The sequence below is a fragment of the Echiichthys vipera genome (assembly GCF_963691815.1).
Source record: "Echiichthys vipera genome assembly, chromosome: 1".
Taxonomy (NCBI): Eukaryota; Metazoa; Chordata; class Actinopteri; order Perciformes; family Trachinidae; genus Echiichthys; species Echiichthys vipera.
Window position 1 is genome coordinate 34,553,290 of NC_139826.1, and position 27,399 is coordinate 34,580,688.

The 27,399-nt window shown below is 38.5% G+C and overlaps 1 protein-coding gene across 1 annotated transcript in view; it reads right to left on the bottom strand.

Annotated features, from left to right (window-relative positions):
* The window catches only part of luzp2 (leucine zipper protein 2), a 155,740-nt gene that overhangs the window by 62,695 nt on the left and 65,646 nt on the right, over positions 1-27,399 (bottom strand). Inside the window, exons 2-4 of the mRNA XM_083919879.1 lie at positions 12,773-12,890; positions 7,495-7,565; positions 3,436-3,517 (exon numbers count right to left, since the gene is read on the bottom strand). Coding sequence (XP_083776005.1) covers positions 3,436-3,517; positions 7,495-7,565; positions 12,773-12,890 — 271 coding nt within the window. The remainder of the gene's footprint in view (positions 1-3,435; positions 3,518-7,494; positions 7,566-12,772; positions 12,891-27,399) is intronic.

Consider the following 27,399-nt stretch of genomic DNA (forward strand, 5'->3'; position numbering starts at 1 on the left):
TTAGCCTTTCAGTCACCACTATAGCCCCCAGGGAGTGTGGAAAAAAAGTTTAGCTAAAGGAGTGAGAAAATAAGTGCAACATACCAGTATCTACGTGGATGCAAAGATAATTTGGTCTAATATATATATATATATATATATATATATATACACACATGCTTATATGTATATATATTTTCATATATATACATATGTATGTATATACATGTATATATTTCATATATATACATATACCATAAATGAACGCCAAACATTAATTTACACAAAAATAAATAAATAAATAAGGCTCTGAGGTACTTATTCAAATTATACCAAATACACAAAATTAAATCACATAATTTGACCACACATTGACAGGCATCACTTTAACATTAGTTATCATAAGCCTGTGGAAGCCACAATAAAGTTATATAATTATAATAATTTTTTGTACCTTTAATTCCAATATTTGAGTACATTTAATATCAGGAAATTACATTTGATACTTAAGTACAGTTAATAGACGATACTTTAGGACTTTTACTCAAGTAATATTGTAAAAGTTTATTTTAACTTCTACCAAAGTCAATTTCTGGTAAGATAAATCTACTTTTACTCAAGTATTGCCTTCAAGTATTTTATACAAGACTGGTGTGTGAACACAGAATTCAATATTGTGTGAAGCCTTGTTTTTCTACTCAGTTTTATGTGGATTTGAGGACTCTGAACAAGATCCAGTATTTCATTGTTCTGTTGAACGTGTGTAGCATTTGCGTGCCGCAAATGTTCTTTTTAATCTAGAATCTCAGTGATGGTGATAAATACCATTTAGCAGAACGTAAATGTCAAACCATAAAATGCAGCAACTAGGACTTGTCGCAGGTCTTAGATAAATGGCAAGAGCGTCCCTTGAAATGTTACTGTACTATTCATCTCACATAGTGCAGATTATTTGATTGTTGACTGACTGTGAAGCAGGGAGTATTACGGGGAAACGTTTTTTTATTAGCATATATCGAAGATAGCAGAAAAACTGCAGGGCTGTGGCTGTCAGTGCAGCCAGACGGGCTTCATGCTGATTTGTTGATACGGATTTTGCTTGCAGAACAACAGGTGGTCTATCTGAATAGTATGAGTTGACAAATGTGGGACAATAAAGGAAGATAGAGCACATGCATATACACAACTGTCAATAACACAACACAACACAACTCCATATATAGACTAGCAACAATGCATTTTGAATGAGCTTGTGTTTATACCAGCAAACTCGGGCTGGGGCTCAGACGCAAGTGTTACAGCAGTTTGGGGTACGAGGCTAGTGAAGTTCAGTTTACAATAGATATACAGTGCATCCGGAAAGTATTCACAGCGTTTCACTTTTTCCACATTTTATTACGTTACAGCCTTATTCCAAATTGTATTAATTAATTAATTAAAAAATTAATCTCTGTCCTCAAAATTCTACACATAATGCCCCATTATGACCACGTGGAAAAAGTTTTCTTGAGAGTTTTGAAAATGTATTTTAAAAAAACAAAGAAATTATATTTACATAAGTATTCACAGCCTTTGCGTAATACTTTGTAGAACCAATTTAATACAATTTGGAATAAGGCTGTAGCGTAATAAAATGTGGAAAAAGTGAAACGCTGTGAATAGTTTCCGGATGCACTGTATGGGTTCATGTGAATGTTTGTCCACTGAAGAATGACCATTTAGTTGCAAAGCTATATTTTCCAGAGTAATGTCTTTAACTCACATTTATTTCTAGGGTTTATTTGTATTTATTTGAAGTTTGATTAGTTACCATTGCTGGAGATACCAATCTTTCTGTGGGGTCCACACAGTAAAATAATCATATACATAACGGATATGCCATTACATATTCATATTTGTGGTGATACAAAAAGTCAAAGGTAAAATCCTGGATATTTAATACAAAGCGACAATAAGGTAATAAATAGGATGACTAGAAACAAAATCAAAACATTTTTTGGGTGAAAAATTAATTTAATCAACTAATATAGAAATATAGAAATAACAAAACGATTTGTTCCAAGTGTAAAAAGTCAATGAGTCACTTAACAGAGATAAATGATTTGAGTTAATTAGCAGGCCGTAAAAGTGTAAGTGACTGATGAATTATTTTTGTCATGATTGTGAGTAAAGGTAACATTTTCTGTTGACATTGAACGCCTCTTCCCATTTTCTTTTTAATAGTGTCAATATGCTGTGACCATGCAAATGCCGGTCAAGAAGATTTAGAGGTACTTTAATTTGATTAATAGAAGGCTCAAAGCCTTGTATAAAGACACACAGCTTTCAAGTCATCTTAATATTCCAGTTTGCTACGGACGTGGATTAACACATCCTTTGAACTTTTAATAAGCTGTTGTACATTCAGTCCTGGTGGCACGGTGGTGTGGTGGTTAGCACTGTCACCTAACAGTTTCTGTGTGGAGTTTGCATGTTCTCCCTCTGTTTGCGTGGGTTTTCTCCAGGTTAACGTGTTAGGTTAATTGATGTCTAATTACCTCGTAGGTGTGAGTGTGAGTGTGAATGGTTGTCTGTCTCTGTTTGTCTCTATGTGCCCTGTGATAGACTGGAGTCCTGCCCAGGGTGTACCCCGCCTCACCCCGGATGTCAGCTGGGATCGGCTCCAGCCCCCCGCGACCCTGATAGGGCCAAGTGGTTGAAGATGGATGGATGGATGGACATTAAGTCCTTACAATTATGAGCACAGTATCATCTGCATACATATTAAAAGCTTTAGTTTTTACAAAGTGGACAGCTGGAATGCTGATTATTCCATTTGTTGGTCAACAGAAAACTAATTATCATCTAAACTAAAATTATCATAAGTCATCAAGTGAAAATGCCAAAAATTCACGTTCAAGCTCCTTAAATTTGACAATTTTCTGCTTTAAAAAAAATGTATATGATAAAACACTTCACATATTTAGCTTTTGGACTGTTGCTGACACCAAAAAAAGCAATTTCAATATCTGACATTAGGGTCTGAGGAATGTTCAGGCTTTTTTCACTATTTTTTGAGATTATATAAACCCAGTGATTTATTTAATTTCATTTGCCAGATTGTGTTTGAGATACCTTTGTGGAATTTAATTAGAAGCAAGGTGACAGTGTAGCTGGATATACTGTAGGAGAGGTAGATACTGTAGATGGAGACATATAGATGGATGGATAGATAAGTACATGTTCTTAAGTTATAATGTCTTTGTCTCTTCTTATTAATTTGTGCGTGTGGGTTTGGGGAGAGGACACAAAGCTTTTTCTCACAATTTCTAAGACATTTCAATTAAGTGGTGAGGCAAGGAGGCGATCGAGCTGGCTGCTGGGTAATGAGCAAGGATCACTGTGGGGCCTGTGTGACAGGTGACAGGGCTGGTTAGAGGAGACCGGATGTTGATGGTCAAGTGAGCTCTCTCTTACCGTGGCCTGCTGCTTCTCTGCTCTCTCATTTGCTTCATCCAGCTGCTTCTGCAAGGCTGCCTGGAGGGACTTCATCTCCTCTCTGTCAAGTGAGAAGGAAGTGAGAAAACACTCTGTTAGCAGCGCATCCTACTCACACTCTCAGATTGCCCCACCGCTCTGCGACAGAATGGATTTCTTAAACATAACACACCACTGTCTAGAGCTATTTTTCACATACATTTACTTATTTGTGCAAAGCAATTTTCACTATAGTATCTAAAATAGGATTGGTTACCATTTGGATTTCAACAATTCTGATCCCACTGATACTGCTTATCAGTTCAGGGTCTTTAAGCGATTCTTGATTTCGGATTCTTTGAAAGTTAGTGGGGGTCAAAACAGATCACATGCTTGTTTTACAGGAAAAATAACTAAAAGAACATTAATTGGGATTTGGAGAAAACATACAACTGGGTTGAGAATAGCTGGGTTAAAGGAATAGCTCAATGTGTATTGTTTGTGCATATAGAGTGTGTGGAGAGAGAGTATTAAGATTTCTTAATGTTAGTGTAGTGGTTAGCACTTCAAATCTCGGCTGGGGCCTTTCTGTGTGGAGTTTGCATGTTCTCCCTGTGTCTGCGGGGTTTTCTCCGGGTTCTCCGGCTTCCTCCCACAGTCCAAAGACATGCACGTGTTAGGTTCATTGATTACTCTAAAATTGCCCGTAGGTGTGAATGGTTGTCTCTCTCTATTCGTCTCTACGCCCTACGATAAACTGGCGTCCTGTCCAGGGTGTACCCCGCCTCACGCCCGATGTCAGCAGGGATCGGCTCCAGCCCCCCCGTGACCCCCACAGGGACAAGCGGTTGAAGATGAATGAAAGATGAATGATCAATGCCCAACCTAATCTTGAGTTAAATTCTGTTGAAAAAAGAAAAAAACTAAGAAGTTTACATGTTGTCATCTGTTACATCGGAGTGAATCATGAAATTTTAGAGAAGTTACTGATGTTGTTTTGAGTGAGAAAAAAGAAAGAAAGCTTTATGAAAATATTAAATTGCGCTTAAGAGTAAACACTGATTTAATCATAAAGATATTTGCGTGAGTGATTCAAAATTTCACATTTTCAAGAATCAAGGACACATTTTGCTCATGACAATCTTTTAAACATCAAACACTGGTTTTACCTTTTTACCTTAGGAATAAATGATGCGATTACGAAAACATTACCGCCTTATTGTCGATGCAATTAGGGGGTGAAGATGGAGCTATTTGCTGAATATTTGTAGCTAAACTGACTGTCAAGAGAGCTGTTAATTGTTTTTGTTTAATTGTTCAAACACATTTAACTTGATTGACTTCAAAACATTTGTGTGACACGGTTTTCTTCTAACAACACAAATTTATATATCTATCTTTTATGTTTCCCTGTTTGAATTTAATGGTTGAGCTGCAGACAATTTCTCATTAGATGTGCAGCTGGTTATTTCTAGGATAATGTACAGTTTAACAATGCACACCAAGGCAAATATCATAAATGGAAAGGATTTTCAGCTTCTAGGTCAATAATGATATTTATACAGAAAGCATAGTGTGTAGTATTCATTATGCGGTATTATGTAGTAGCCTTTGAGCATTTGGAATCATCCACACTGATTTTATGCATGCTGTATGAAGACTGTTGTTGCATTCTTTATGCCTTTAACATAAATGTTAATGCATTGGTATGCAATGGGTTCTTCAGTACTGTTTGATGCTCCTGAGCACAGATAACAGCAATGCACACTGAATTATGAATCAAGTGGGCAATCGATGTGGGTCAGTGGTTTCAAAACGCTTGTAGAAATCACATCAGAAGGCAGCTCAGTTAAATTAAAGGTAACAGTCTATTTACTGTTTCCATTCATGGCTTTAAGTTTATGGCTGTAGTCTTCCAGTAGTGAAGTCAAGCAGCCAATATTTATATGGAAAGAATCTCACTGCTCAACAGCCACATACTCTTATGGTTTACATGCCAATGGTCTTGTCTCTTGATATAAGCTCAGCCTTGCAAACATTTTTCTTCACAGCGACCAGCCAACCACCACTGCTTTGGCATTTCATTTATATTCTCATCTCCTGCATTCACTGCTTGAAAACATTTTTCGCAAACAAGATCAAAACTGCCCAGACTGACAGAAAAGGGCACAGTATATGTGATACTGCCATACTTTGAAAGCAGAGAGCAAATGACATTAGAGCACAAACAGGTTGACAGCAGGTTAAATCACAGCTGAATTAATTGTTTCTACTTTGAAACCTTAAAATGATATATTTTTACTGTCTGTACTGTGTCGGGTCTGTTGGTAAACATTTTTTCTTGCATTACAGTTTTTATTTTCTATGAGAAATCAAACGGTTGTTAGGAGTTGTCAAAAATAAATGACTTGCAATGAATCACCTGCCTGCATCCACCGTGATGGAGTCAGTTAGTAATCACACTTGGCAGATATGGAACTCCAAAGTTGGATTAATAACACTCTGATGAAAAAAAACTGCTGCTCACAAATGCTAGGTAGGCAACATTGAGCCAAGATGCTGCTTTATGGTTTTTAGCTTGATGACATGTGAGAGCTGCCATGGACTGGTGATAGGCTATTGATTGGCTATCAAGATACTGCACACAGAAGGCTGGACTTCAATCAGGCTGACATTTCGGAGAGCATGAAGGCCACAAATGACTCCTAATCATTAAAAGTCTCATTACACACAGCATTAATCAGAGAATCCTAACTGGTGAAGCACTTTAGGTAAACACTTTTCCCGCTTGCTTACAAAAAGATAAAGCAGTAAACCACAGATGCTTGATTTGCTTTTTCACAAAAGGAAATCAGGTGCATTATTTTTCAAACATACAAAAGGGTTTCATGATTGGATTAGGCATTATCCACCTGTTCTTCTCTATACTGCCATGTAATGGGGCAACACGTTAAAATAACCAGCATCAATAATGGCAAATGAGCCGTCATTTAAAGGCCTAGCTTCTCGCTACTATACAAGTGGTGGGATCCACTATGAACCCACTATTTTCTGCCAAAGGAGGAACAGGAATTGAAGCATGGCCTATGTCACAATTCATTCTAATATATTCAAATACTGTTTGGGAGGCAAGTTACCAGGCGAGGCTGTGTTTTTTTTGTCGTTGTGGAGTAAAACAGCTGCTTTGTTCAAAGTCGTCAGCCTTATCTTTGTTACTTTGCCATCTATGGAACCTGAAAATACTTCCACACACACTGGTTTGCAGATGCTTTGGTGATGTGATGTCCGCTCTGGTTGGCTTTGCTCCCTAGTGTCTGGCATTTTTGTAGCAAACAACATTACTGATAGGTCAAAGGGCATGAATACACAAGACAGACTACTTAAAATGTTAATTTTGAATTTGAAAGGTCAATACAGTTCGAATATTAACTACAGTAGAATGGATCTTCGAATTTGGAATAAAAAGTGCCAGTCCTAACTCCCATAATCTTTTCTCCCAGTTGCTACTGGACGTAGAAGAGGGTATAAATATTTGTAGGAAATTCGTAACATTTTTGTCACTGGTGATTGGATGATTATTGGCAAAAATACACCTTGGAAGTCAGTGTTCGCACCAACACTCAAGTTTTTATCTATCCAGGTTTTTACCTTTTACTTTTTATTAAAGAAGCAGACATTTTTTGTAACACAGTTGTTAATCTTTAGTCCTGATGATTTAACTAGAAGAGTCTAATGCTGTAGAAGGGCACCATCTCTCAGTCATGTAACATTGTCTGGCAAAAGTTAACATTACGTCCAGATCCAGGGTGCCAGAAATAGCTGCTCTAATTTATCCACTTTATAGAGAAAGATTGGAAGCAACACGCTTTAATATGTATGAACTATAGTTTATTTCATTGATGGTGATGATTGTGAACATTACATGCCCCAGATTCGATTCATTCAACAGTCATTACTGATTCTGACTGTTAAGTTCTAACCTACGTTTTGATGACATGCATGAGCAGCACGACACTGTTGGCAACTTATGTCTAAGTCATCCATGATGCGTCACTTTACCTCTGTTTGTGGCTGAGCGCCAGAATCCTCTGCACATCCTTCTTGGCCACTGAGTCATCATTTTTCAGCGACTAAAGGAGAACAGAGACAAAACACTCAAAATGAGAATCATTCCAAAGCGCCCAAAACAAGGACAGCAAACACACTCTATGCACTTTCCTTGAATTGTAGTAAATGTTTCAAAAGGTACCCTTGGGCTATGAAGGTTATGAATTCCTTCAAGCAACAGCGAAACCCTTCAGTCTTAATTTTGTGAGTCTTAAACTCACAGTACTGCAACGCAAACGCACCAGAAAAATGAAATAATTGGGATGAATATTACCAACTGATGCAGCAGATGTAAAATGGCGTTGATACCCCCCGAAAAAGGATATAGCCTGTAACAATCTGGTGATGAATGTCTTCTAAAAATCCTAACGAGTGTACAGATTGGGTTCTACTGGCGCCTAAGCACCTGCCTGATGGGTAATTATGGATTAGTTAGGTCTCTGATTGCCCTGCAAGCCCTCCAAGATATTTTTTATTTGTTTTGAGCTGAACAGAAATTCCCAGACATCTAAGAAAATGTGGACTCAAAGGGGGAGAAAGCTTCTCTTTAAATTATGCTTGAAGGTGATATCTGTGGCAATTAACACTGCATTACCATAATACCCTGTTTCCTCCTGTCACAAGAGGGAATGCTTCTCTTCTGCAGTCCCTGAATTTATTTCATGTAAAAACATTTTTGAAGAGGAAGATACAGAGAAAGGAGCCAATACGAGCTCTTGACGATAGAAATGTATTTTCTTTTAACAGAATGATGAATGGTGGTAAACTAAAGTCAAATAGAAACTGTGCAGCTACAATACAGAAAACAGCGCACAATTGTATATTAAAAGCAACATGACATCCGTTATCTCTGGTGATATCCCCTTGAAGTCAATGATTTGTATCATCTGTCATAGAGCCACAAGTCAAACGGCCACTTTTCTACTCTCTCCTGCATCATTGTCCACAAAAAGGATGATAAAAGCTCAGGCCACACATTTTTACAAGCATTGTTTTGTCATCTGAAAACATGCTTACTGTCACAAGAAATGTTTGGATGCACTTCCAGTTGAATGGAAGTCTTAAAAAAACACATTCTGCCCATTTTCCAAAGATCTGTAGGTTGAGACATGTTTACAAAAAGCGGAGTGGGGGTTTTAATTGATTGCGGTCATGAAATCCAAGTTCTTGTCACGTGCTTAAAATATATTGTGATTTTGATTAAGTGAACATTTTGTTGAAAGTATCTTGCTTCCTGGTTAGTTCAAGTGTATATATATATATTTGATGTAATATTTATTTAATCAGGCAGTGTCTTTGAGATTAGGATCTTTTGTTAAAGAGAGACCTGAGAACAAGAAACATTCAACAGAACAGAAACAACACAATTATACAATAAGGAATTTAAAACAGTTACAATAATACTAATACTACTACTACTACTACTACTACTAATAATAAATATATTCATAAATAAAGATAAGAGGGGGTTAATAACAAATTCATCAGTACAGTTTTTAGATACTGGAGGTTTTCTGTGACTTCATTTTCCACTCTACTTACTTACCAATTACTTTGTGTCATAAAGCAACCCATATAACTTCACATCAAACTTGGCCCAGTGTTACACATCATAAAGTGCACTGTAGGGGCTTTATCCAATTAAGGTGAATATGGTAATATTTTACTGCTATATTTTTATGATAAAACTAAATGGACAACATGTTCCATGGATCACCTAAGACTGTCCTTCACATATATCACTGCATATACACTACTGTTTTCATTGTGAAAAATAAGAATATAGGAATCTGCAGCATGAGGTCACAGAACATATTTTGGTCCAGACAGGGGTGTGTGTGTGTGTGTGTGTGGCGGGGCTACAGGCTTTTGATGATTCAAACAACAGCTACATTGAATGTATATGCAAATGTCTCGTGGTTATTTTCAAGTACAATCCAAATTGTTGCCAAAACCTAGAGTTAGGTGCAGGGAAAAATAACTATTCTTGTACTAACTACTAGACCTCGCCCAGGAGCTGCTGCCAAGAATTAATAATTAATTATGAAGGTTGCTGACCTCCACCTACGGGCAACTCGTTAAAACTATAACAACTTGCTCCATCAAATCGTGCCAGAAAAAAAACTACCTGCGCTTACTTGATTCACTTTTAAAAGTTGATGCTTTATTTTTATGTAGATGACGTTTCCCTCCCCTTAAGAATAGATTTGTTCCACAGCACATGATTGGAAATCTAAACCAACCTCTGCCCTGCCCAGCATGCTGGCACAGGGCCCAGGGCGAAGATAGATACCAACCTAGCTAGCCTGGAGTGAATAGACATCAAAGCGTGCCCTGGGGATGGTGATAGCCCGTCTGGATGAGCTTTACCCAGACACATGGGACATATCTCCCAAGCACACACAAATGCGGGAAATGATTTTGATTATTGATTTTCTGACATTTTTTTTGGATTACAAAAGTGGCCTGAAGCCTTAAAAACATCAACACCCTGCAAAGAGGAAACCATCACACAGGCTGCAGTTTTGGGAGTGCTGCACAAACATGCAGGGCATCTGGCACCCAAGGTCTAAATGTCCAAGAGGGAGGCATTTTTTTTTGCAAGATCATTGTTGCATACACTAATGTGACTGAAAAATACTAAATGATTCAAATATCTGAATGTATAATTGAGTTTCTGTTCATTTCTTGTCATTGCCAAGAGCCATAATGAAGTTGACCTAAACTGACTGCTGGTGGGAAGTGCTGTGCAGTATCTGGCACTGAGATAATTGTGTTTTGTGAAATGCTCACAGAATTATAATATCTACAATATAATATGGTACATTACTCAATAAAATGTTCAAGACCGTACCCAACAGATACCTCCCTTTGCAACAGGGATAACAATCCTCATCATCCAACTAAAGTTGTCTTATGAACACATTTTTATTCTTACATTATGCATAATCACCCTCGCTGTAGGAGCTGGGCTAAACATTTTCATCTCTGTTTTCAGGCCAACATTCTTATAACTTCCCAGCATGTATATGCATGCAAAGGAGGGTTTAAATGTAGAAACACAGGAATCCAGATGACGATATATTGCTTTTAAAAACAAAACAAAAAATACATCAAAAACCTGCATGGGAGCCACAGGTTTGTTCGCATTCTGGTTTGAAAAGAACGACTATGCCGTTAATTAATGTGGAAATTAAGGAAACAACCGTTTATTAAAACTTGGGTGTCAATTTTGTAACTCAGGCCACCATTACATGATAGCATCCTTTTTCCAATCGAGAAATACTAGTTGTAAAAGCCTGTGAATGTTCTCATTCGTTCTCATTTGTCACTTATCTACAAATTACAATGCTGCCCTTTCATCCCTTCCCAGGAGATTCAACAATCTAACCTCGAAGAACAACTGTTCACAAATAGCCTCCTGTGACTCCAATGACTGTCGTTATGACCCAGTAGAGCACTAACAAAGTCGCAACCAACTTCCCACCAACGACTGTCGTTGGCACTTGGAGCACAAAGGGTTCCAGTGACATCATCGGCCTGGTGAGAGGTTAAATACCTGGATCTCCACACCAGTTAGTTGTACCAGTCCCAGTCTGGTCAGATGCGTACATAAACTGACAAAGCCTCTTGGATGAGAGGTAAAACGTCTGAGCAGTAGCTCATTAGAGTCCATAGGTGACTCGGCTGGGAACCGGAGGGTTGCCTGTTCGAGTCCCTGTGTGGACCATGAATGGAGCGTGGACTGGTGGCTGGAGAGGTGCCAGTTCATCTCCTGGGCACTGGCGAGGTGCTGTTGAGCAAGGCACCAAACACCCAACTGCTCGGGGCGCTGAACCATTTGGCAGCCCCCTCGCTCTAACATCTCTCCATTGATTGCATGTATATAGGTCCTGTTTGTGCATGTGTGTATTTCGGGCCTGTGTGTGTGTAACATGAATAATAATAGAGTGAAAAATCGAATTTCCCCGTTGCGGGACTAATAAAGTAATTCTTCTTCTTCTTCTTCCTAGACAAATAACCAAGTCCAGTTGCTTCTGGCTGAAATTGCTTTGGGGACCAGTTGTAAACAATTTCTCCAGTTTATTAAACACTATTTATAGAAGTAAAACTGAAAGTGAGAGCACCCGAAATGTTTTTATAGGTTAAAGTTGAACCAAAGAGTGTTAACTGATGGATGTTTGTTAGTTTGGGTTGTAACCTTTTTTTTAACCTGTGTGATTATCTGATTGCTCTGGTCCGTCGCCCTTATAGACCTATTTTTGGTGATATTGCCGTGTTCCCAGAACTCTGCTTTTACTTTGGTGAATACTGTAATCACAACTGATATAATTGAGGGCTGGAGCATTAAAAATAAAGTTGTAATTAAATGTAGTTTATTTAAGTGGAGTATAGATGCTATTTCTTTCTAATCAAGTTCTGTGGCGAGCCAGTGTCTATCAGGAAACATAAGTTCTGTTGTTTTTATTTATAGACTGTATATGTCATTTATAGACCTGGGTGCCAGATGGTAGAGACTGTATCCAAGGCCAAAAACTTCCAGAACTTTCTTTAAAAAATCGAATCTCCACCAATTATGCCATTACATATGGGCACTGATTTTAATATTTTTAACTTTACTATCATTATTTTACTTCGTTGGTTTTATTTTCCATCTTATACAGTTTATGCATTCTATTTTAATATAATCTTTACTATTAGGAAATATGTTTAATTATCCATTAATTATGGCATTCTTTCCTTGTTTGTATGTTCATTCTCTGTCCTGTAATGTCTTTATTGTAAATCACTTTCTTTATTAATTATCATTATTACAGTTAAAGGCTTTAGAAATTGGATGGAGCAGCGTTTGACGTTTTTTGAATCGATGGTCCCGTCAATCCTTCCTGTTTTATCCGTCATTTCTCTAAAGCTCTTTGTGTCTGCTGCCGTCGTTGGTGCTGAAACAGTTAACTTGCTAATTGGTCTGCTTTTCCATCTCTGCATCGCTTATTCAGCAGCTGCAATTCCAGTAACACATCACATACCAATGGGTGGGCTCACCAAATTGAAAACATTTGCACATTAATATTTAATAACAGCGAGTTGCTATACAACAGATTGATTGAAAAATAAGTGAGATGAGTCATCTGAAAATAGAGGACAGAAAATTACCTCCGGCCCTGAACTCACAGCCAAGTAAGCCTTCTAGCATTGCTGTATCTTTCAAAAGTAACAGTTATTTGCCAACCTGAAGGTTGCCTTTTATGCTGTCCAGCTCCTTTGATGTCTTGGAGAGCTGGTGCAGGATGCTGCTCCGTTCACTGAAGACTTCCTTCAGCTTCTTTTCCAGCCCATCATAGCTTTGTCTGTTGAGAGAATGAGAGAGTGAGATTTCACTATTAAATGTCTGCCACTGGCTGAGAGAACCCCCTCTTTATTGGCACCCTTGGGAGAAAGAGGTGTTTTAAACTGGATTAAAAGCACCATCGTTAAAGCCAAAGGGTAGCGCAATAGGGGAGAGAATTAAAATCTACTGAGCACAGTCCCTGCATGAATAAAAGAGAAACATAACTTCTATTTCGTTCAATCAACCAATTTATTGAAGGCTTGTTCTACCAGAGGTATGTCCCTTCATCTTCAATGTAAATGTCCGTGTAGTCAATTTAATTAATAATGAAAAAGTCTACAGGGCACATTTGTCAAATCCTGTTTCTCTCTTGGAAAAACTGATCCCCTATTGAATTGCACTGCAAAGGCATTCTTTTAATTAATAACCGAGCTTCCAGAGGGATAAACATCACTTGACAGCCTGACAGCATGTTTGCATGAACAAGTAACTACAATAAATGTTTTTTTTAATTGTGAATGACATAATGTACTGTAATAACCACTGACTGGTGCACTGGGACCTGGTCCATAAAGGCAAGGACTCAGAGGGAAAGAACGCTTGTGAGTTGGCTACAAGATAATCAAACAAATGTGGCCTTTGTTGGCTTCATAGTTAACAAATACATTTCTTTTATACCACTTTAATCATCACGATCAGACTCACCACACGTTCCCCATCACAGCCTAACACAGATCTATACACAATTCATTTAATATAACATCCTTGTTTACTGACTGTTTAGAAGAACAACTCCTCTGGGAGGTGTTTAAAACCAGGTATATCTGCATTTGTTCCCTGCTAATAAGAGCCTCAAGGCCCTTTATTTTTCATTATGCCCATAAATGTATTTACTTTGATGACCCCTTCTAATTATTTATAACAGATAATAAAGCCCCCATCCAACTCTATTCTACAGATAGCAGTGAGCTGACATAAAAAATTAGATGAAGTATCACAATGTCATTTTAATAATAGAACTGAAATCAACATGTGTCAGGAGTTGCCAGGAAAAGGTGCGTTTATCAGGATGTCAGTGAGAAAAATGGCTGTCCCTCGCTTGCCTATTTTACTTTCTAATTTCTTTGCAATTAGGCTAATGTAAAGAAACAAACTGATTTAACAACAAAAGTGTACACTGGGATTGACAAAATGATCATATGAAGAGTGGCATAAAGAATAAACCAATTTCACTCTTCAGCAGGCGCCATACTATTACATGATGATAAGTTAATTTGAGAATGATGTGTTGAGGCTCATAATCTACACATACAGTAGGAGCTGCAAAATAGGACTTGAACAAGCTGTGATGAATTCAAGATTAAGTTTGAATTAATAATAGATAGCTACAGTAACATTGGTCGGTATTTCAAAACATATTTACCATTGCAAATGAGCAGTATACACGTCATTTTTGGAGCACAAGGTTGATCAAAAGATGAACCTAATCAAAGTTTAAAATCTAGGCTATGTATGAGAAATAACTACAACCACAAAAAAACACCAACGCAGATCTGTTTATTTTTTCCTCCACAACAAAAAAAAATTCTTAAAGACCAAAATAATCTTCTCTGCTTACTAACTTATGTAATAAGAAACTCCAAATGACAGCACCGGCTTCAAGCAAAGCAAATGTATTGGATATAGCTGAATAATTCCTTGCTAAACACTTGCTGGTAGTCACAAAATCTCTTACTTGCATCCCGTGTTACACAAATCACTTTTTATAGGGGAAACTGGTGGACCATTTCTCACTTGCTACTGTAGGTTTAAAACATTTATTTAAATAAATAAAACCGAAATGCTCGTGGATGGACCTGGGTGCTGCCACATTACTCTGAATCCATGGCTTCCTTTCAGCCTGGGCCTTCATCCAAGAACCCTGCATGTCATAGATCCCAGCAGCAGATCATACACAAAAACACATAAATCACTAATAGAAAAGCAACTCCTGGGAAATAAATAAATAACACGCCATACTGAATCCCACACATGACTTGCCACCATATGCCATTGGTGGGAAATTTATTGCAGGTTCAGGTGACGGGGGAATATGGGGTGAGAGATCACACCCACCCTCCCACCCCACCCCCTGTTTGCCATATTATTCATTACCCGATGGAATAGGCCCTTGGGTATCTGTGAAATGAATAAGACCTATAATTTGAGACAGGCTGACGCAGAAACATGTATATCACACGGTCCTTAGATAAAGTCTCGATTTTTTTCTTTACCCAATCCCCCATAAACTGCTTGTTACAACCACCGAATAGTAACAGCTGCATGATTTCATGACGACCTCCTTAGAGTCCAATGGTCTAGCTGCCTCCTCCCACATAAAGAACCCGCTTTGTAAAGTCAGAGAAGTGTGATAATGAGCACCAGAAAGCCTGACAAAAAGGCTTATGATCAGGAATGGCACCACCAGGCACATGGCCATAAAGCATTGGTGTTGAGATAATGAAATCTTTCATTTCAGACATCTGCAGTTTGGAATCAGTCTCTGGTTGTCTTCATTAAACTCATCAAGCTCCCGAGATTGAGGGGGAGGCATCAGGACAAATATTTCTTTACCCTTGGTTTCACAGCGGGTCTCTCAGTTATACGCGGCTGACCCTGCAGTGTGTAATAGAACTGCTGAGGCTAAAAGAATGGCTCAATAATGGGAAGCCAAGGTTGTTGTGTCCGGCCTTGTACAACATGCATACAGTGTAATAAGACATAAGTGGAGTTTTTTCTACTGCAACTACTGCTTATACTCATAGTTCTCAAAACATACTGTAGTTCATGATGTGGTTTTACAGGAGCAAAACAAAGAAAAACCTTGCAAGTTAAATCATAATCCTGTGTGAAAGAGTTCCTTTTTGTGCCTACACAATAATAGTTGTAATTGCCATAACAACCTGGCAGCTAATATTAGTGGCTTAAAGTTGAGGGTGCAGTGAGTAGAACAAAACACAACCCATAATAAACTGTCAATACAGTGTATGTAGTACATGTTCAATCTTTTCCCGGTATCTGAGTCACATCTGCATGACATCTTTTTGCAAACATCTACCTCAACATCGTCTGATGTACGTGTCTCTAGTGACTCTCACACAGACGTGTGGACGCCGCTCGAAATGACCAGCAACAAGACACATGCCACTATATCGATGAGGACTGGTGGGTGAAATCGTCCGTCCTACACACCGAGGTTTACAGCTATGTTCCTGCCTGACAATCTCTGACATCTGCTCTGTGGAAAGCTGCTGACTTATATTGGTCACACAAGCAGTTTCATCATCACTAGGAAACTGGCTGCATGCATCCACGACAATGAACGCATGCAACCTTTTGGCTGGATGACCCATATAAGTCCACAGCTGTCCACAGAAGCCTACAGTACGGGGGAACTGGGACTAGGTTCCCTGCCTGTCAGTTAAAGGTTAACGATTGGTTAACCAGGGTCGGCTATCGGTCAGAAAAACAAATCTAAAGTAGAATCCCCAGTGCTTTGCTATCCTTTGTAATTGCATAAACAAACATAAGGTTCCATATTTGTAGAGATCAGTAAAACTAAATACAAGGACATTGAGAATGTCATCCACCATCTTCTCCTTAGCAATTAGCTACAGTAATATAACCACAAAGGAGCTCAGTGTGTTATCAGGTTGAGTAATCTAATGTCTCCCTCTCCCAAACATTAAATCTTACTGCTATTTTTGGAGAATTTGCAAGAGACAGTCGGTGGTTCAGACAAAGACAAATGAAACGATTCCCCTGAGCTCAGTGTCTTTGGAGACTCCTCCACTACCAGACCTGTTATTTGAATACCCACCTAGAGCTCGAGCACTATCAATCATTCATTTCACATGTCAACCATACAAATAATCCAATGAACATAAAACATGCGTGGCCAAGAAGAGCATTCTGCTTCTCTCTCTTATTTGGCTTTATGCTTTTAAGACATATTACTGAAGCAGCTACCATCCATAACCACAAGCAATTTAACAAAAATCTAAAACTGAACTGGTCATCCAGCCTTTCAGCAAAATGAGACTCCGTACCTTCATTTAAACGTCTTTAATTTACTGTGGAACAACCACCTCATTACCTCCTTTGTGTACAGATCAGAATCTGTTATGGCTTCATCAGCATCAATTCCTGTAAGCTTTATTCAAAAATCCATGTGATGTTAAATAACTTCTTAGCCCAAATAAATATGTGCCTTAAACAAACCCTTTGGGTTAATTCCCAAAGTGACCTCGGGATGCCTTGAGGTCTTTTTCTACCCCTGGGATTGTATGCTGTAACCCTGCACCCTGGTCCTCCAATTTATGTACCAGAATAACCAGCACAAGGGGAGAGAACAATTTATCTATAAACATATGTTATATACAAATTGTGCAAAAATATTTACTGTAATTTTCTTTGTGGATGAGTTGTGATTACAACGAGTAGGGGTCATATTTTTCTGTTGTTTTTCTATTTTGATATTAAGTGGAAGCTGATAGTTAGCCAAGGGGGTATATTTTGAACTGCAGGTAATGTTCAGATTTGATTTACAGTAGTGATATAGATTGTATCAGTAATGATCACAGGGTCCAGAGGGAGGTCGATTCTAGATGGTAACCCTATATTTGTGGAAACTGTCAAAAACTCTTGCGGTACTTGCTTAATGCCTAACCATGACCATCTAACCTCAACCAATCGACACAATCGATGACACGATTCAAAACAGTGAGTGCAGTGAGTGCCAGTGTTACGCATGCAACACATGATGCTATGCCCCTGTAGGAGGAGTTAAATATTTTATATTTTACATGCAGCAGCCACAGAGACCAACAGCTCCTGAGCATTAAAGGCGTTCATTTGCTGTCATGCAGATTATAGGCAGACAGCGGTTTATGTGGTACTTCCAATTTCAGGCTGGATTAATTATGCCATTAGGAGGGGGCAAATAAATAGTTTTAATAAGGGGGACTGCTCAAGGCCTGTCAGCAAATTAATACATTCTTCTAGCCGAGCATGACCACCATCCAACATCTGCAACAAAAGTCAGTCATGTTTACCAAGTGTTGTATAAACATTGCAGACAGCAGGGAGTATTAATTGCATGCATGTCAGGGGACGCCTGGCACTAAATCTTCTTTAATTGTTTAGGTGGGGGAGGGGGGGGGGGGGGGGTTGCATGATGAAACAATTGGTGGCGAGGAAGCCAATTTTGCTTTGTTGACAAAGGTCAGAGTGATGCATGACCTATCATATATCCAGGACACCTTTTGTATGTATGTACACTTCAAATTTATAAAAATACAAAACAAAAAATATTGACGTTATAGTTGAAGGTTGAATATGGAGAGTGAGCAGAACACCGCCATCTAACGTCTCATGATCGTAGTCGCAACAACAGAAAATAATTTCAGCACTCAGGTTGCCAGGTTGGTCACACCCGGCCCAGTAGCCTACAGGAGACCGGAGTATTGCAGAGGAGTTTGACTGACATGAAAGTTAGCTTACCAATCAAGGAGAATCGTAGCCATTTCAGCGTGCGTTTTAATGCCATTGAACTCCTTTATCTCAGTCCATCGAGTGAATGCTTGGCCTATACTGACTCTTGTTTTTGCCCGTTTCTGGTGACTCAGCTGGGACAAATAAAGCAGCTGCAGGATTGGTAAACTCAATTTCACCCAGTGCCAGCCTACAGTAGCTGCGCCCCGAACAACAGACAACCCTGGCAACCCGCAATGCCGGCCGCTATTGGCTGCTACAATGTAAACAGAACGTGACATGAAGTCCGAATGAATTTTGTGTGATTTTAAATACTGATTCAGACTAAATATATTTTTTGTGGAAAAGCAATACTTTAATTCTGTATCCCTCAAAATGCCCTGTGGGTGTATTATTTAAAAGAAAAAATAAAGCTTTTAATGAAGATTCTACATATTCAACCCTTAAGTGTTATGTCATGTTTTATCTGTATTATCTTCTAATGTTGGTAATATGACTTTGAGAGAGACGTGTAACTGTGCATTTGGTTGAACTTGTGTCTTTTTGTCTTAATTTTATTGCCAGTGTTGCCTGCAAACATTCAATGATCATCACTCTTTTATCTCGTATGTTATCCTTCTAAGTGTGGACTGCATCAAAGACCACAGTGCCTTCTAAAATTATCTCCCAGCATGCTAGTTTGTCTATTACTTTTGGATATTTATGGACACTGTTGGGCCACAAGGGTTTGTATTTGTAAGGGAACTTTTTTCTTTTCTTTTTATGTGTTACTGACTGTATCCTTTGCTATGACTATGGCTAATTTTGTAATATTTACAAGCATAAATCACTGAATGAGATGCCCTTTTGGGTGTTATCGCAGTACTGTATGCACACAATGTATTCAGCATGTCACTGACACTGCAAAATTTAATATATCAAATGTAATTTATTTATAACAATATATATAAGACCAACTTTAGATACGTGTTAACATGGATTTCCCATATAATAAGCAAAAAAACTCAGAGACGGAGCTGGAAGCACATCTACCGTTTCTCAGGATGGTAAGTGTACTTAGCAACATGTATTCGTTTTTGTTGTTTGTTAGCTTATTAAGTGGTTAACAACTATGATGGAAGTGTGTTTTCTCTCTGTTCTGACAGTCCGCTCCGCAGTGGAGGTTTCAGGTTTCTTTGCCGGTGTCGCGTAGAAGTTGTTTCCCTGCTGAATAGTGTTTCAAATATAAGACAACTAAAGCTGCCCGGAATACATTTGAATTTCAAATGGCAGAGAAGTGCACAGACATCTGCTCCTTCAGGAGTGGAATGTGAAAACAACTCTCTAGTGTTAAAATTTGCTTGGATACAAGTCAATATAGTCAGTTACAGACATTTAGAGGACAGAATCAGAAAAAAAAAACACTTTTTTCAGGGGAGGAGGTCTTCAACATTGTAGTTTACTGAAGAATAACAACATTTATTTTTGAAAGTATGAAGAATGGTAGTTTATATATCTCAATTAAGCTGAGCGAGTGTGTTCCAAATTATTTAAATGAAATCCAACAATGACAGCTTGGGTGCATCTGCAAAATAAATAAGTGGAAAGCCATTTACATTTAAGTATTTTATCATTTAGATAGATGAAATTAAAGTAGTGTAAACCAATTTTACACATGAGCAATAAATGCATATATTCCACATCTCTCCTTCTTTCTTGAATTATACGATTGAAATTGATAGCATGCAGAAAATGAATGGTTTTTCTGTCTTCAAATGCGTTTTTTGTGTGAATGTAAAGCTCAGAAGAAGGACATTTTGACCTCTGGTTAATCGTGTAAACTGTCCAGAGAACATTTAAAAATGATTTTCTAAATGTTTATTCTTCTTTCGAGCTGCATCTGAGCAATTGATAAAAAAATCCAGTGGAAGTGATACAAATTATATAAGATCTCTACATTTCCACATCCTTGAAAAGTGAGCCGTTCTAATTTGTTCATCACTTAACTTATGTAATTTTCCACCAAGGGAGGTTTAAGGCATCGAAATAGAAATACTTAACATATTAGATGAATAATTCAATGATTACTCGCAGCCATTTTCATGCATAAGTAGATGCCAATTACTTTCCCCCCGACATTTAACACTATTATTCTCTGCATGTACTTGGAAACAATACTGTTTCCACACAGATAGGTACAACTGTCACAAAATCAACACAAATTAGACAAAATACAAAATAGAAATGTGAAAGCTAGTAAAATAAAGAAAATGTGAAAAATAATTAGAATGAAAAAAAAACTTGACATAATTAATCTTGTTGACTCTTGATCTGTCTCACCTCCAGCCACGTCAAGAGAAAAATCAGTGCTGATTGTATTTATCTGTTTCCTGGCTTAGTTGAGCACATCAGACTCTTCTCTCTCTCTCTCTGTTTTTATGTACAATCCACATCCAATGACATGAAACCAAGGATGCTTAGAAAAGCTGCATTTGATTTAAAATTAACCAGGTCAAAGCCAAGCCTGTTTTTTTTGGCTCATGATATATTCACAGTGTTTGTTTACAATACATCCCCTCTGTATTTTACATATTTAGACACATTTGGCATCACAGAGACGCTGACGTTCAGTTCCTGTCTTTGTTCAGTGGGATGTACTATATGTCGATGTGACTCACTCTGTCTTCCTATGGTAGAATCTAGGGACCTATATCACACAAATTACGCCTTTAAAAGCGTCCCAAGAACCTCTTACGGTTGCCAGCTTCAATTAAATCTGGGATTTGAGGGTATCTAATGCAATTCCTCCCATCCACGCTTTTCAAAGCAACACTGTGTTTCCAGCTTCAGTAATTGTTAGCTATAATCAAGCTGGATTGAGCTTTTTTGTTTACTCTGAAAGGCGGACTCTGCCAGACATCAATGCTTACTGCTATTGCAAAGGATAAAGCAGTCCTTTTATGTGTGAGAGCCTCACCCTTTCTCTCAGAGACATTCTATGACATCTAATCCAACATTGTTTCCGTGTTGTTGGAAAATGCTACAAGAAGAACGCCGTTTTACACCAGAGGGAACATCCTCAGGACATAAACACAACAAGTTTACTACTGGCACCTACAAGTGCTATAAAATAACATGTTGTATGTGTATGTACATTGAACCATGCAATAATGTGTGTTTTACTAGAACAAGAAGAGTGAAACACTACAGTGAAAGTCTCACGAAATAAAACACTTTTTACCAAAGTGGAATATTGTGTAAGGGCACGTAAAAAACAACATTTCAAACTCAAAAATCTTCAGCTGTTTAACAAAAGGAATTTGCAGGGTTTCCCCCTAGGTCAGGGGTAGGCAATTCCAGTCCTGGAGAGCCACTGTCCTGCATGTTTTAGGTTTCTCTCTGCTCTAACACACCTGATTCTAATGATTTGCTCGTTATCAAGCAGCTGATGCTTGTCACAGTTTGATCATTGTTAGACTCAGGTGTGTTAGGGTAGGGAGAAACCTAAAACATGCAGGACAGTGGCTCTCCAGGACTGGTATTGCCCCCCTGCCCTAGGTGAACGGAGGATTTCATACAGGAGAAAACAAAGCACTTGTTAAAATAGCTTTCTGTGATCACACTTAATGCAAACGACACACAGCGACTGTGTCCAGTAGGCAATAATCAAACTTTAGCCTTGTGTTTTCCCTGCATTTCAGAGGTGAGTTTGACCTCACACTTCAATGTTTGTTTCCTACAGAGCCCCTAAAGTCCCGGAAGGTAGAATTTTTTTTTTTTTATCTTGTTGCCAGAAGATAATTTATTTTGTGTGTGCAAGATAATTATCTCATGGGAACAAGTTATTATCTTGTGCACACAACATAATTATGCAACTTGTGAGCACACGGTAAAAAATATCACCTAACAGAACATTAAGGGCTCCGTAGTTTCCACTTTTCCTAAATTGACTTGTTAATTATGTAGTTATTTGCAGTGTGCAAACTATGCCGTGACTTTCAGGGGATCTGAGAGAGGACTGACTGTTTTTGAAAAAAAAAGTATAAAGCAGTCCACAGTAAACACTGCAGAATGATGTAGGCCTACTATATTCTATTGTGTTGGCACATATACGACACAGATAGTAAAATGGTAACATAGTCTACAAACACACAGATACATGAGCATTAAATCAAGAACAGAGAATGCCATGCTGCCTACAAGGAATCGAGTTCAACAACAGTTAAAGTCATAAAACAATAAATGCAATATATATATACAGTGGAGATCAAAATTAGAACTAATAAACTAATTAACTAATAAATTCTTGCTTTATTCTGAAATGATGTTACTGAATATCCGCTGTGGCTATCCCCAGCCCTACGCCGCACATAATGTTTCCCATCAGACATAAATAAATTGAACGTCCTCTCATCGCTGAAGTGCATTCTGGACGAGTTCTCCTCTTTCCACACAAGATGCTCCTCAGCAGTGGCAAATCAAGCCTTTTTTATTATTTCTGCTGATGAGAGGTTTGGTCACTGCACAGTGGGCTTTCAGTCCAAATTGTCTTAAACAAGACAATGTGTGCAGAGACAGATCCTTACCCTGTCCAGCACTGAACTGGCGACCAACTCCAGCTGCAGTGTTGAACCTATTCCCCATTAAGAGTCTTCACATAATCCTGTCCTCTCATGCACTTGTTTTACGTTGTTGACAGGCCTTTTTTAGGGACTGTTTCCCTGTAAAGTTTCAATATTCTTAAAATCATGGACTGTGAACGCCCAACCTCTCTATGATGGCTGAGAGGGTCATCCCTTTGGCCTTCATCTGGACAACCTGCTGTCTCAGGGTTTCAGTCACCTTAGAGCAGCTTGCCATCTTGCAAAGTAACCAGGAGAGCTGCCAGATAAATAGGGTGTGTCCGACAACTAAGTTAAGTGTCACCAGATGCCAGATTAACACCAATAACTGGGAGGAATCTGAAAGTGCTCTCTAATTTTGCTCACAGCTCTTTTTTTTCGCAAACTAAAAGGTTTTTGTTGAAGTGCTTTGACATTTAAAAAAATGCTAGGACAGCAGAGGTATAGCCACAGCTGATATTCTATCAAATTCTGGGCACAAAAAATACAATATTTATTAGTTGTTCTGTAATTTTGATCTCCACTGTACACCTGTAACAGCATATTTAATGCATCCAGGATGACAAAGCTTTAGAAGTACATGGAAAAAGTAGATTATGGTTAATATTGTAGAGAGTTTTGTGTAACTAACAGTCCAAAACCTAAATATATTCGGTCTCCTATCACATAAAAGGGAAACGCACTACATCCTCACAAATGAGTAATGTCATATCAAAATAGTTGCAGATTAAGTTTCTATTCATTAACCAATTGATTATTGGAGTAATTGTGTCAGCTTCAGTGATAATTTCTCCTTAGCAAAGGTGCTCTTCATTTAAGGCAAGGCGACACAGTTCCGGTATAATACACTGCTGGGGACCATGCATTGTGTTGTAGCACATGCTACAGCTAAACCAGAGCTTTGTGGCTCTGCGTCTTGTTTCCCTCCATCTGACCAATGGCTAAGAAGTTGGGAACTGGCAACAAGCAGGCAAATGCATCTGATTCACATCAAGGGCAATCAGTGAAGCCTCTCTCCAACTTCCAAGTGTCACTTAGGGAAAACACACAAGGATGAGTTAAGCCAGGCGGAAGGGAGCAAGGAGGGGGGAGTGTGAGGTGGAGAATTCCGAATTGGATGACGGATGTGACTTGATTACTGGTTACCTACTCTGCTGGTGCACCACTCCGATCTGGATGAGAAACCACTGGCGGCTGGATTATCAATTTGGAGTAGGCAAGACAATATGTGAATCTATTGTTTCATTCCAGGCAGGCTGACAGTTACAGGGTCCTTGTCTTCGACTGAGCTTAGTTGGCTTACTGGCTCTCACTTGCCTCAGCGATTTGCCACCTCACCAACTCTTCAATAAAACCTCCTAACAAGTGTTTCATCAGATGTATTAGTCTCCTGTTGGTTTATTAAAGCACCTGCACCTGCTACGATATTCTGGTTTCTCACACACACCTGCTGGCAACAGTTAGGACTGACATGATGAAATGCGAGCAAAGTCAAACATGAGGGGAAAAGAAAGTCTTCTCTCACTGCAGTGGACAGTTGAAAAGAAGGATATGAGTGACAGGAGATTTTGATCAGCCTCACGCACTGAATTGTTAATGTCAGAGAGGTGTGGAGTCCATTTGGGCTTGGTAGACTCTATGAACCAAATATTTCGTCATACAGCTGGTCCAACTGTTACGTTATAGCGAACTCTTCTGAAAGAGTAAACATCGATACATTTAGTAAAATAATGATGTAAATAAATGTACACAAAAAATGTTTGGCAGGAGGAGAAAAACACCAAGTTCACAAATGTATTCTATGCTTTGATCATTGATTAACTTTAATGATTTCAAGTGTTAATCCGTTCTTACTTACGTACAGCCATTTAGCCAGAACATACTTTCCTACGTTTTATAAAACACACCCAAGGTGGAGCCTGTCCTCCTTTGGAAGAATATCATCAGTTTTAGCCAGTGTGTCAACAAAACAGACTTTAACACGGGAGATTTCTGTCCATCACAATCTGTCTCTCTATCCTTCTCAGTCCAAACCAGTTTGTTTTTTAAGCATGGCCACAATAACACCCTATCCTTAACCATTTTGTTTTTGTTTCTAACTGTAACCATAGCAACAAAGGGCCTCTGATCTTAACAGTATTACGTAGTTATATTAAATCAAGCAGAGATTACATTGTTTTTGTGCCTAAACCTTGTTCCAAACCTGACATTTGGACACCACAGTGTTGTAATGTGATAAAAAAAGATTTCAACAGATTTTCACCAGTGACTGACTGTATATTGTTTGGTGGGCAACTTATTAGAAAACACTTTTCAGTGTCGTTCTAGAGGGCAGGGACAAACAGGATGTGGACAGCAGCTCTGACACTGCTTTGTCCAAAATCCCTCCCTCGTTCTACCATCGACTGTTCCCTATATAACAGCTAACGCTCAACAAAACATGCGTGTCAAGAAGCCCTCAGACTTTTTATGCTAGGTGATTAGGAGGATTGCGGTTTTTTTTCTTTTCTATTTCTATAAAAGATAGATCTTATGATGTTTTGATGATTTGTGGAGGATTTCATTTTAAGAGAATGCTTTTTTTTCTGGGTTTTTGCTTTTCTGTTTGCTGTGTCTCTCTATCCTTTGCCCATCCACATACCTGCTCTGAATCAGCCAAGTTAGTCCTTCCCTGCTCCCAGAGGTTTTCCAAGCCAATGAGATTCATGCCTAATCACCCATCACCTGAGCTTCTTCGCCCTTCTCTCCACCTGCACTCGATCTTCATCACCCACAGGCAGTATGTATTTACAGTATGTCCTGCTTTTCAGGTCAGTCTTTGTTGTTAGGTTTTATTCTGTTGAGACCAGTTTTGCCTCACCTGCATAAACCTTGAAAAGGGAATTTTCTTTAAATCTCTGTTGCCTGCAGTCTCGTGCATTTGCAACAAGACATATATCCCATATTTTTGCTTTACTGAGTGAGGAATTAGCCATGGTCTTAAAACACCCACATGCTTACCACCCCTGGGAGGGTTAGAATAAGATGTTATAACCTCATGTCTTTCCCAAAATCCTAAGTACTGTACTATTGCAAGTCGTGCATTTTCATCCTCCTCTTTCAAATCTTATTAAATGTGCAGTTTTTAAGCTCATAGAAGCACCACTGTCTCTGGTGGATATTTGTTTTCGGTACGTTGTCTCTGATGTGGTTGCTGGTTTTCCACAATTCATCCTCAGGCAAAGAAACCAACCCACACAAGTTTCTAGACTGGATTTTTTTACACACTTACAAGCTGCAAGCGGCTTTTCATCTGACCTCAACAGCAGGTTTGACATTGCTTTAGCAATTAGTTGACAGGTGTTTCACCGATGATACTCATTTATTGATTTCTTATAATCCATCACATCTTTGGATTTGATTCAGTGCTTGTTAATATAAAACTGTATTTTTGATTCTATACTACTTTACAGAAGTATATCCTGTCATTTTTTAAGATATGAGTAGATAAGTAAGCAGAATCTAACATTAAAATAGATAATACTAGATAAGGATTCGCACAGACTGAATTTGCATTCCAATGCATGATTTACATTACTAATGCTTCAAAATGCAGTGAATGTGAACGGTAAGGAAGCAATAAAGATGAGACAGCCACTAGAACGGCTGCAGGATAAGTGCATTAAACACAGTACAACATTAAAACACAGAATGGGAGGTTGATCATATATTGTCCTGCTGGAAATAATCTGTTTCTCAATGGGAGTCATAATGGCTGCGTAAATCACCATGCCGTAAATAGCATTTTCCCATTGATAACAGTAAAACGGATGAAATAAAGAAACCTCATCTACAGGTAGCAGCTGGTTTTTCAAGTAGGGCAAATAGTATATAGAATATATAAGTAGCATAAAAAGGCTTTTAGCTTTTGGGCCCAACCAAATCTTGTATATAATAATTATGCTATAAACTATGTCATAGGATCAAACAGATTTCAGGTGATGGCGAGTATAATGACAGGGTTTATGAACGTTTGAAGTGTGTTTCTAATGCACAGCTGTGTGTTTTGCGGGGACTCAGAAGTGAAAGCACCACCTGTTAACACCAAATGAGTGCATTTCAAAGTGTTTTTGCATATAAGAGAAACTTTCCTTACATTAATGCATTGATTGAACCTCTTCAGTCATAGAAGCTTTCACCAGCAGAGCACTCATTCCCTCAACCTCTAAAGAGATGAAGGTGGGCGCAGCATTATTAGCATAGCATTATATCAACAATGTTGTTAACCAATAATCACACATTAACATGGAACAAATACAGTATGTCCAACTTGTGTGACTTTCATATAATCCCTTAATTTGTATTGGAAGTAACATCGTGTTCACAACACAATCTCGGACTCCCTCAAATATGTGT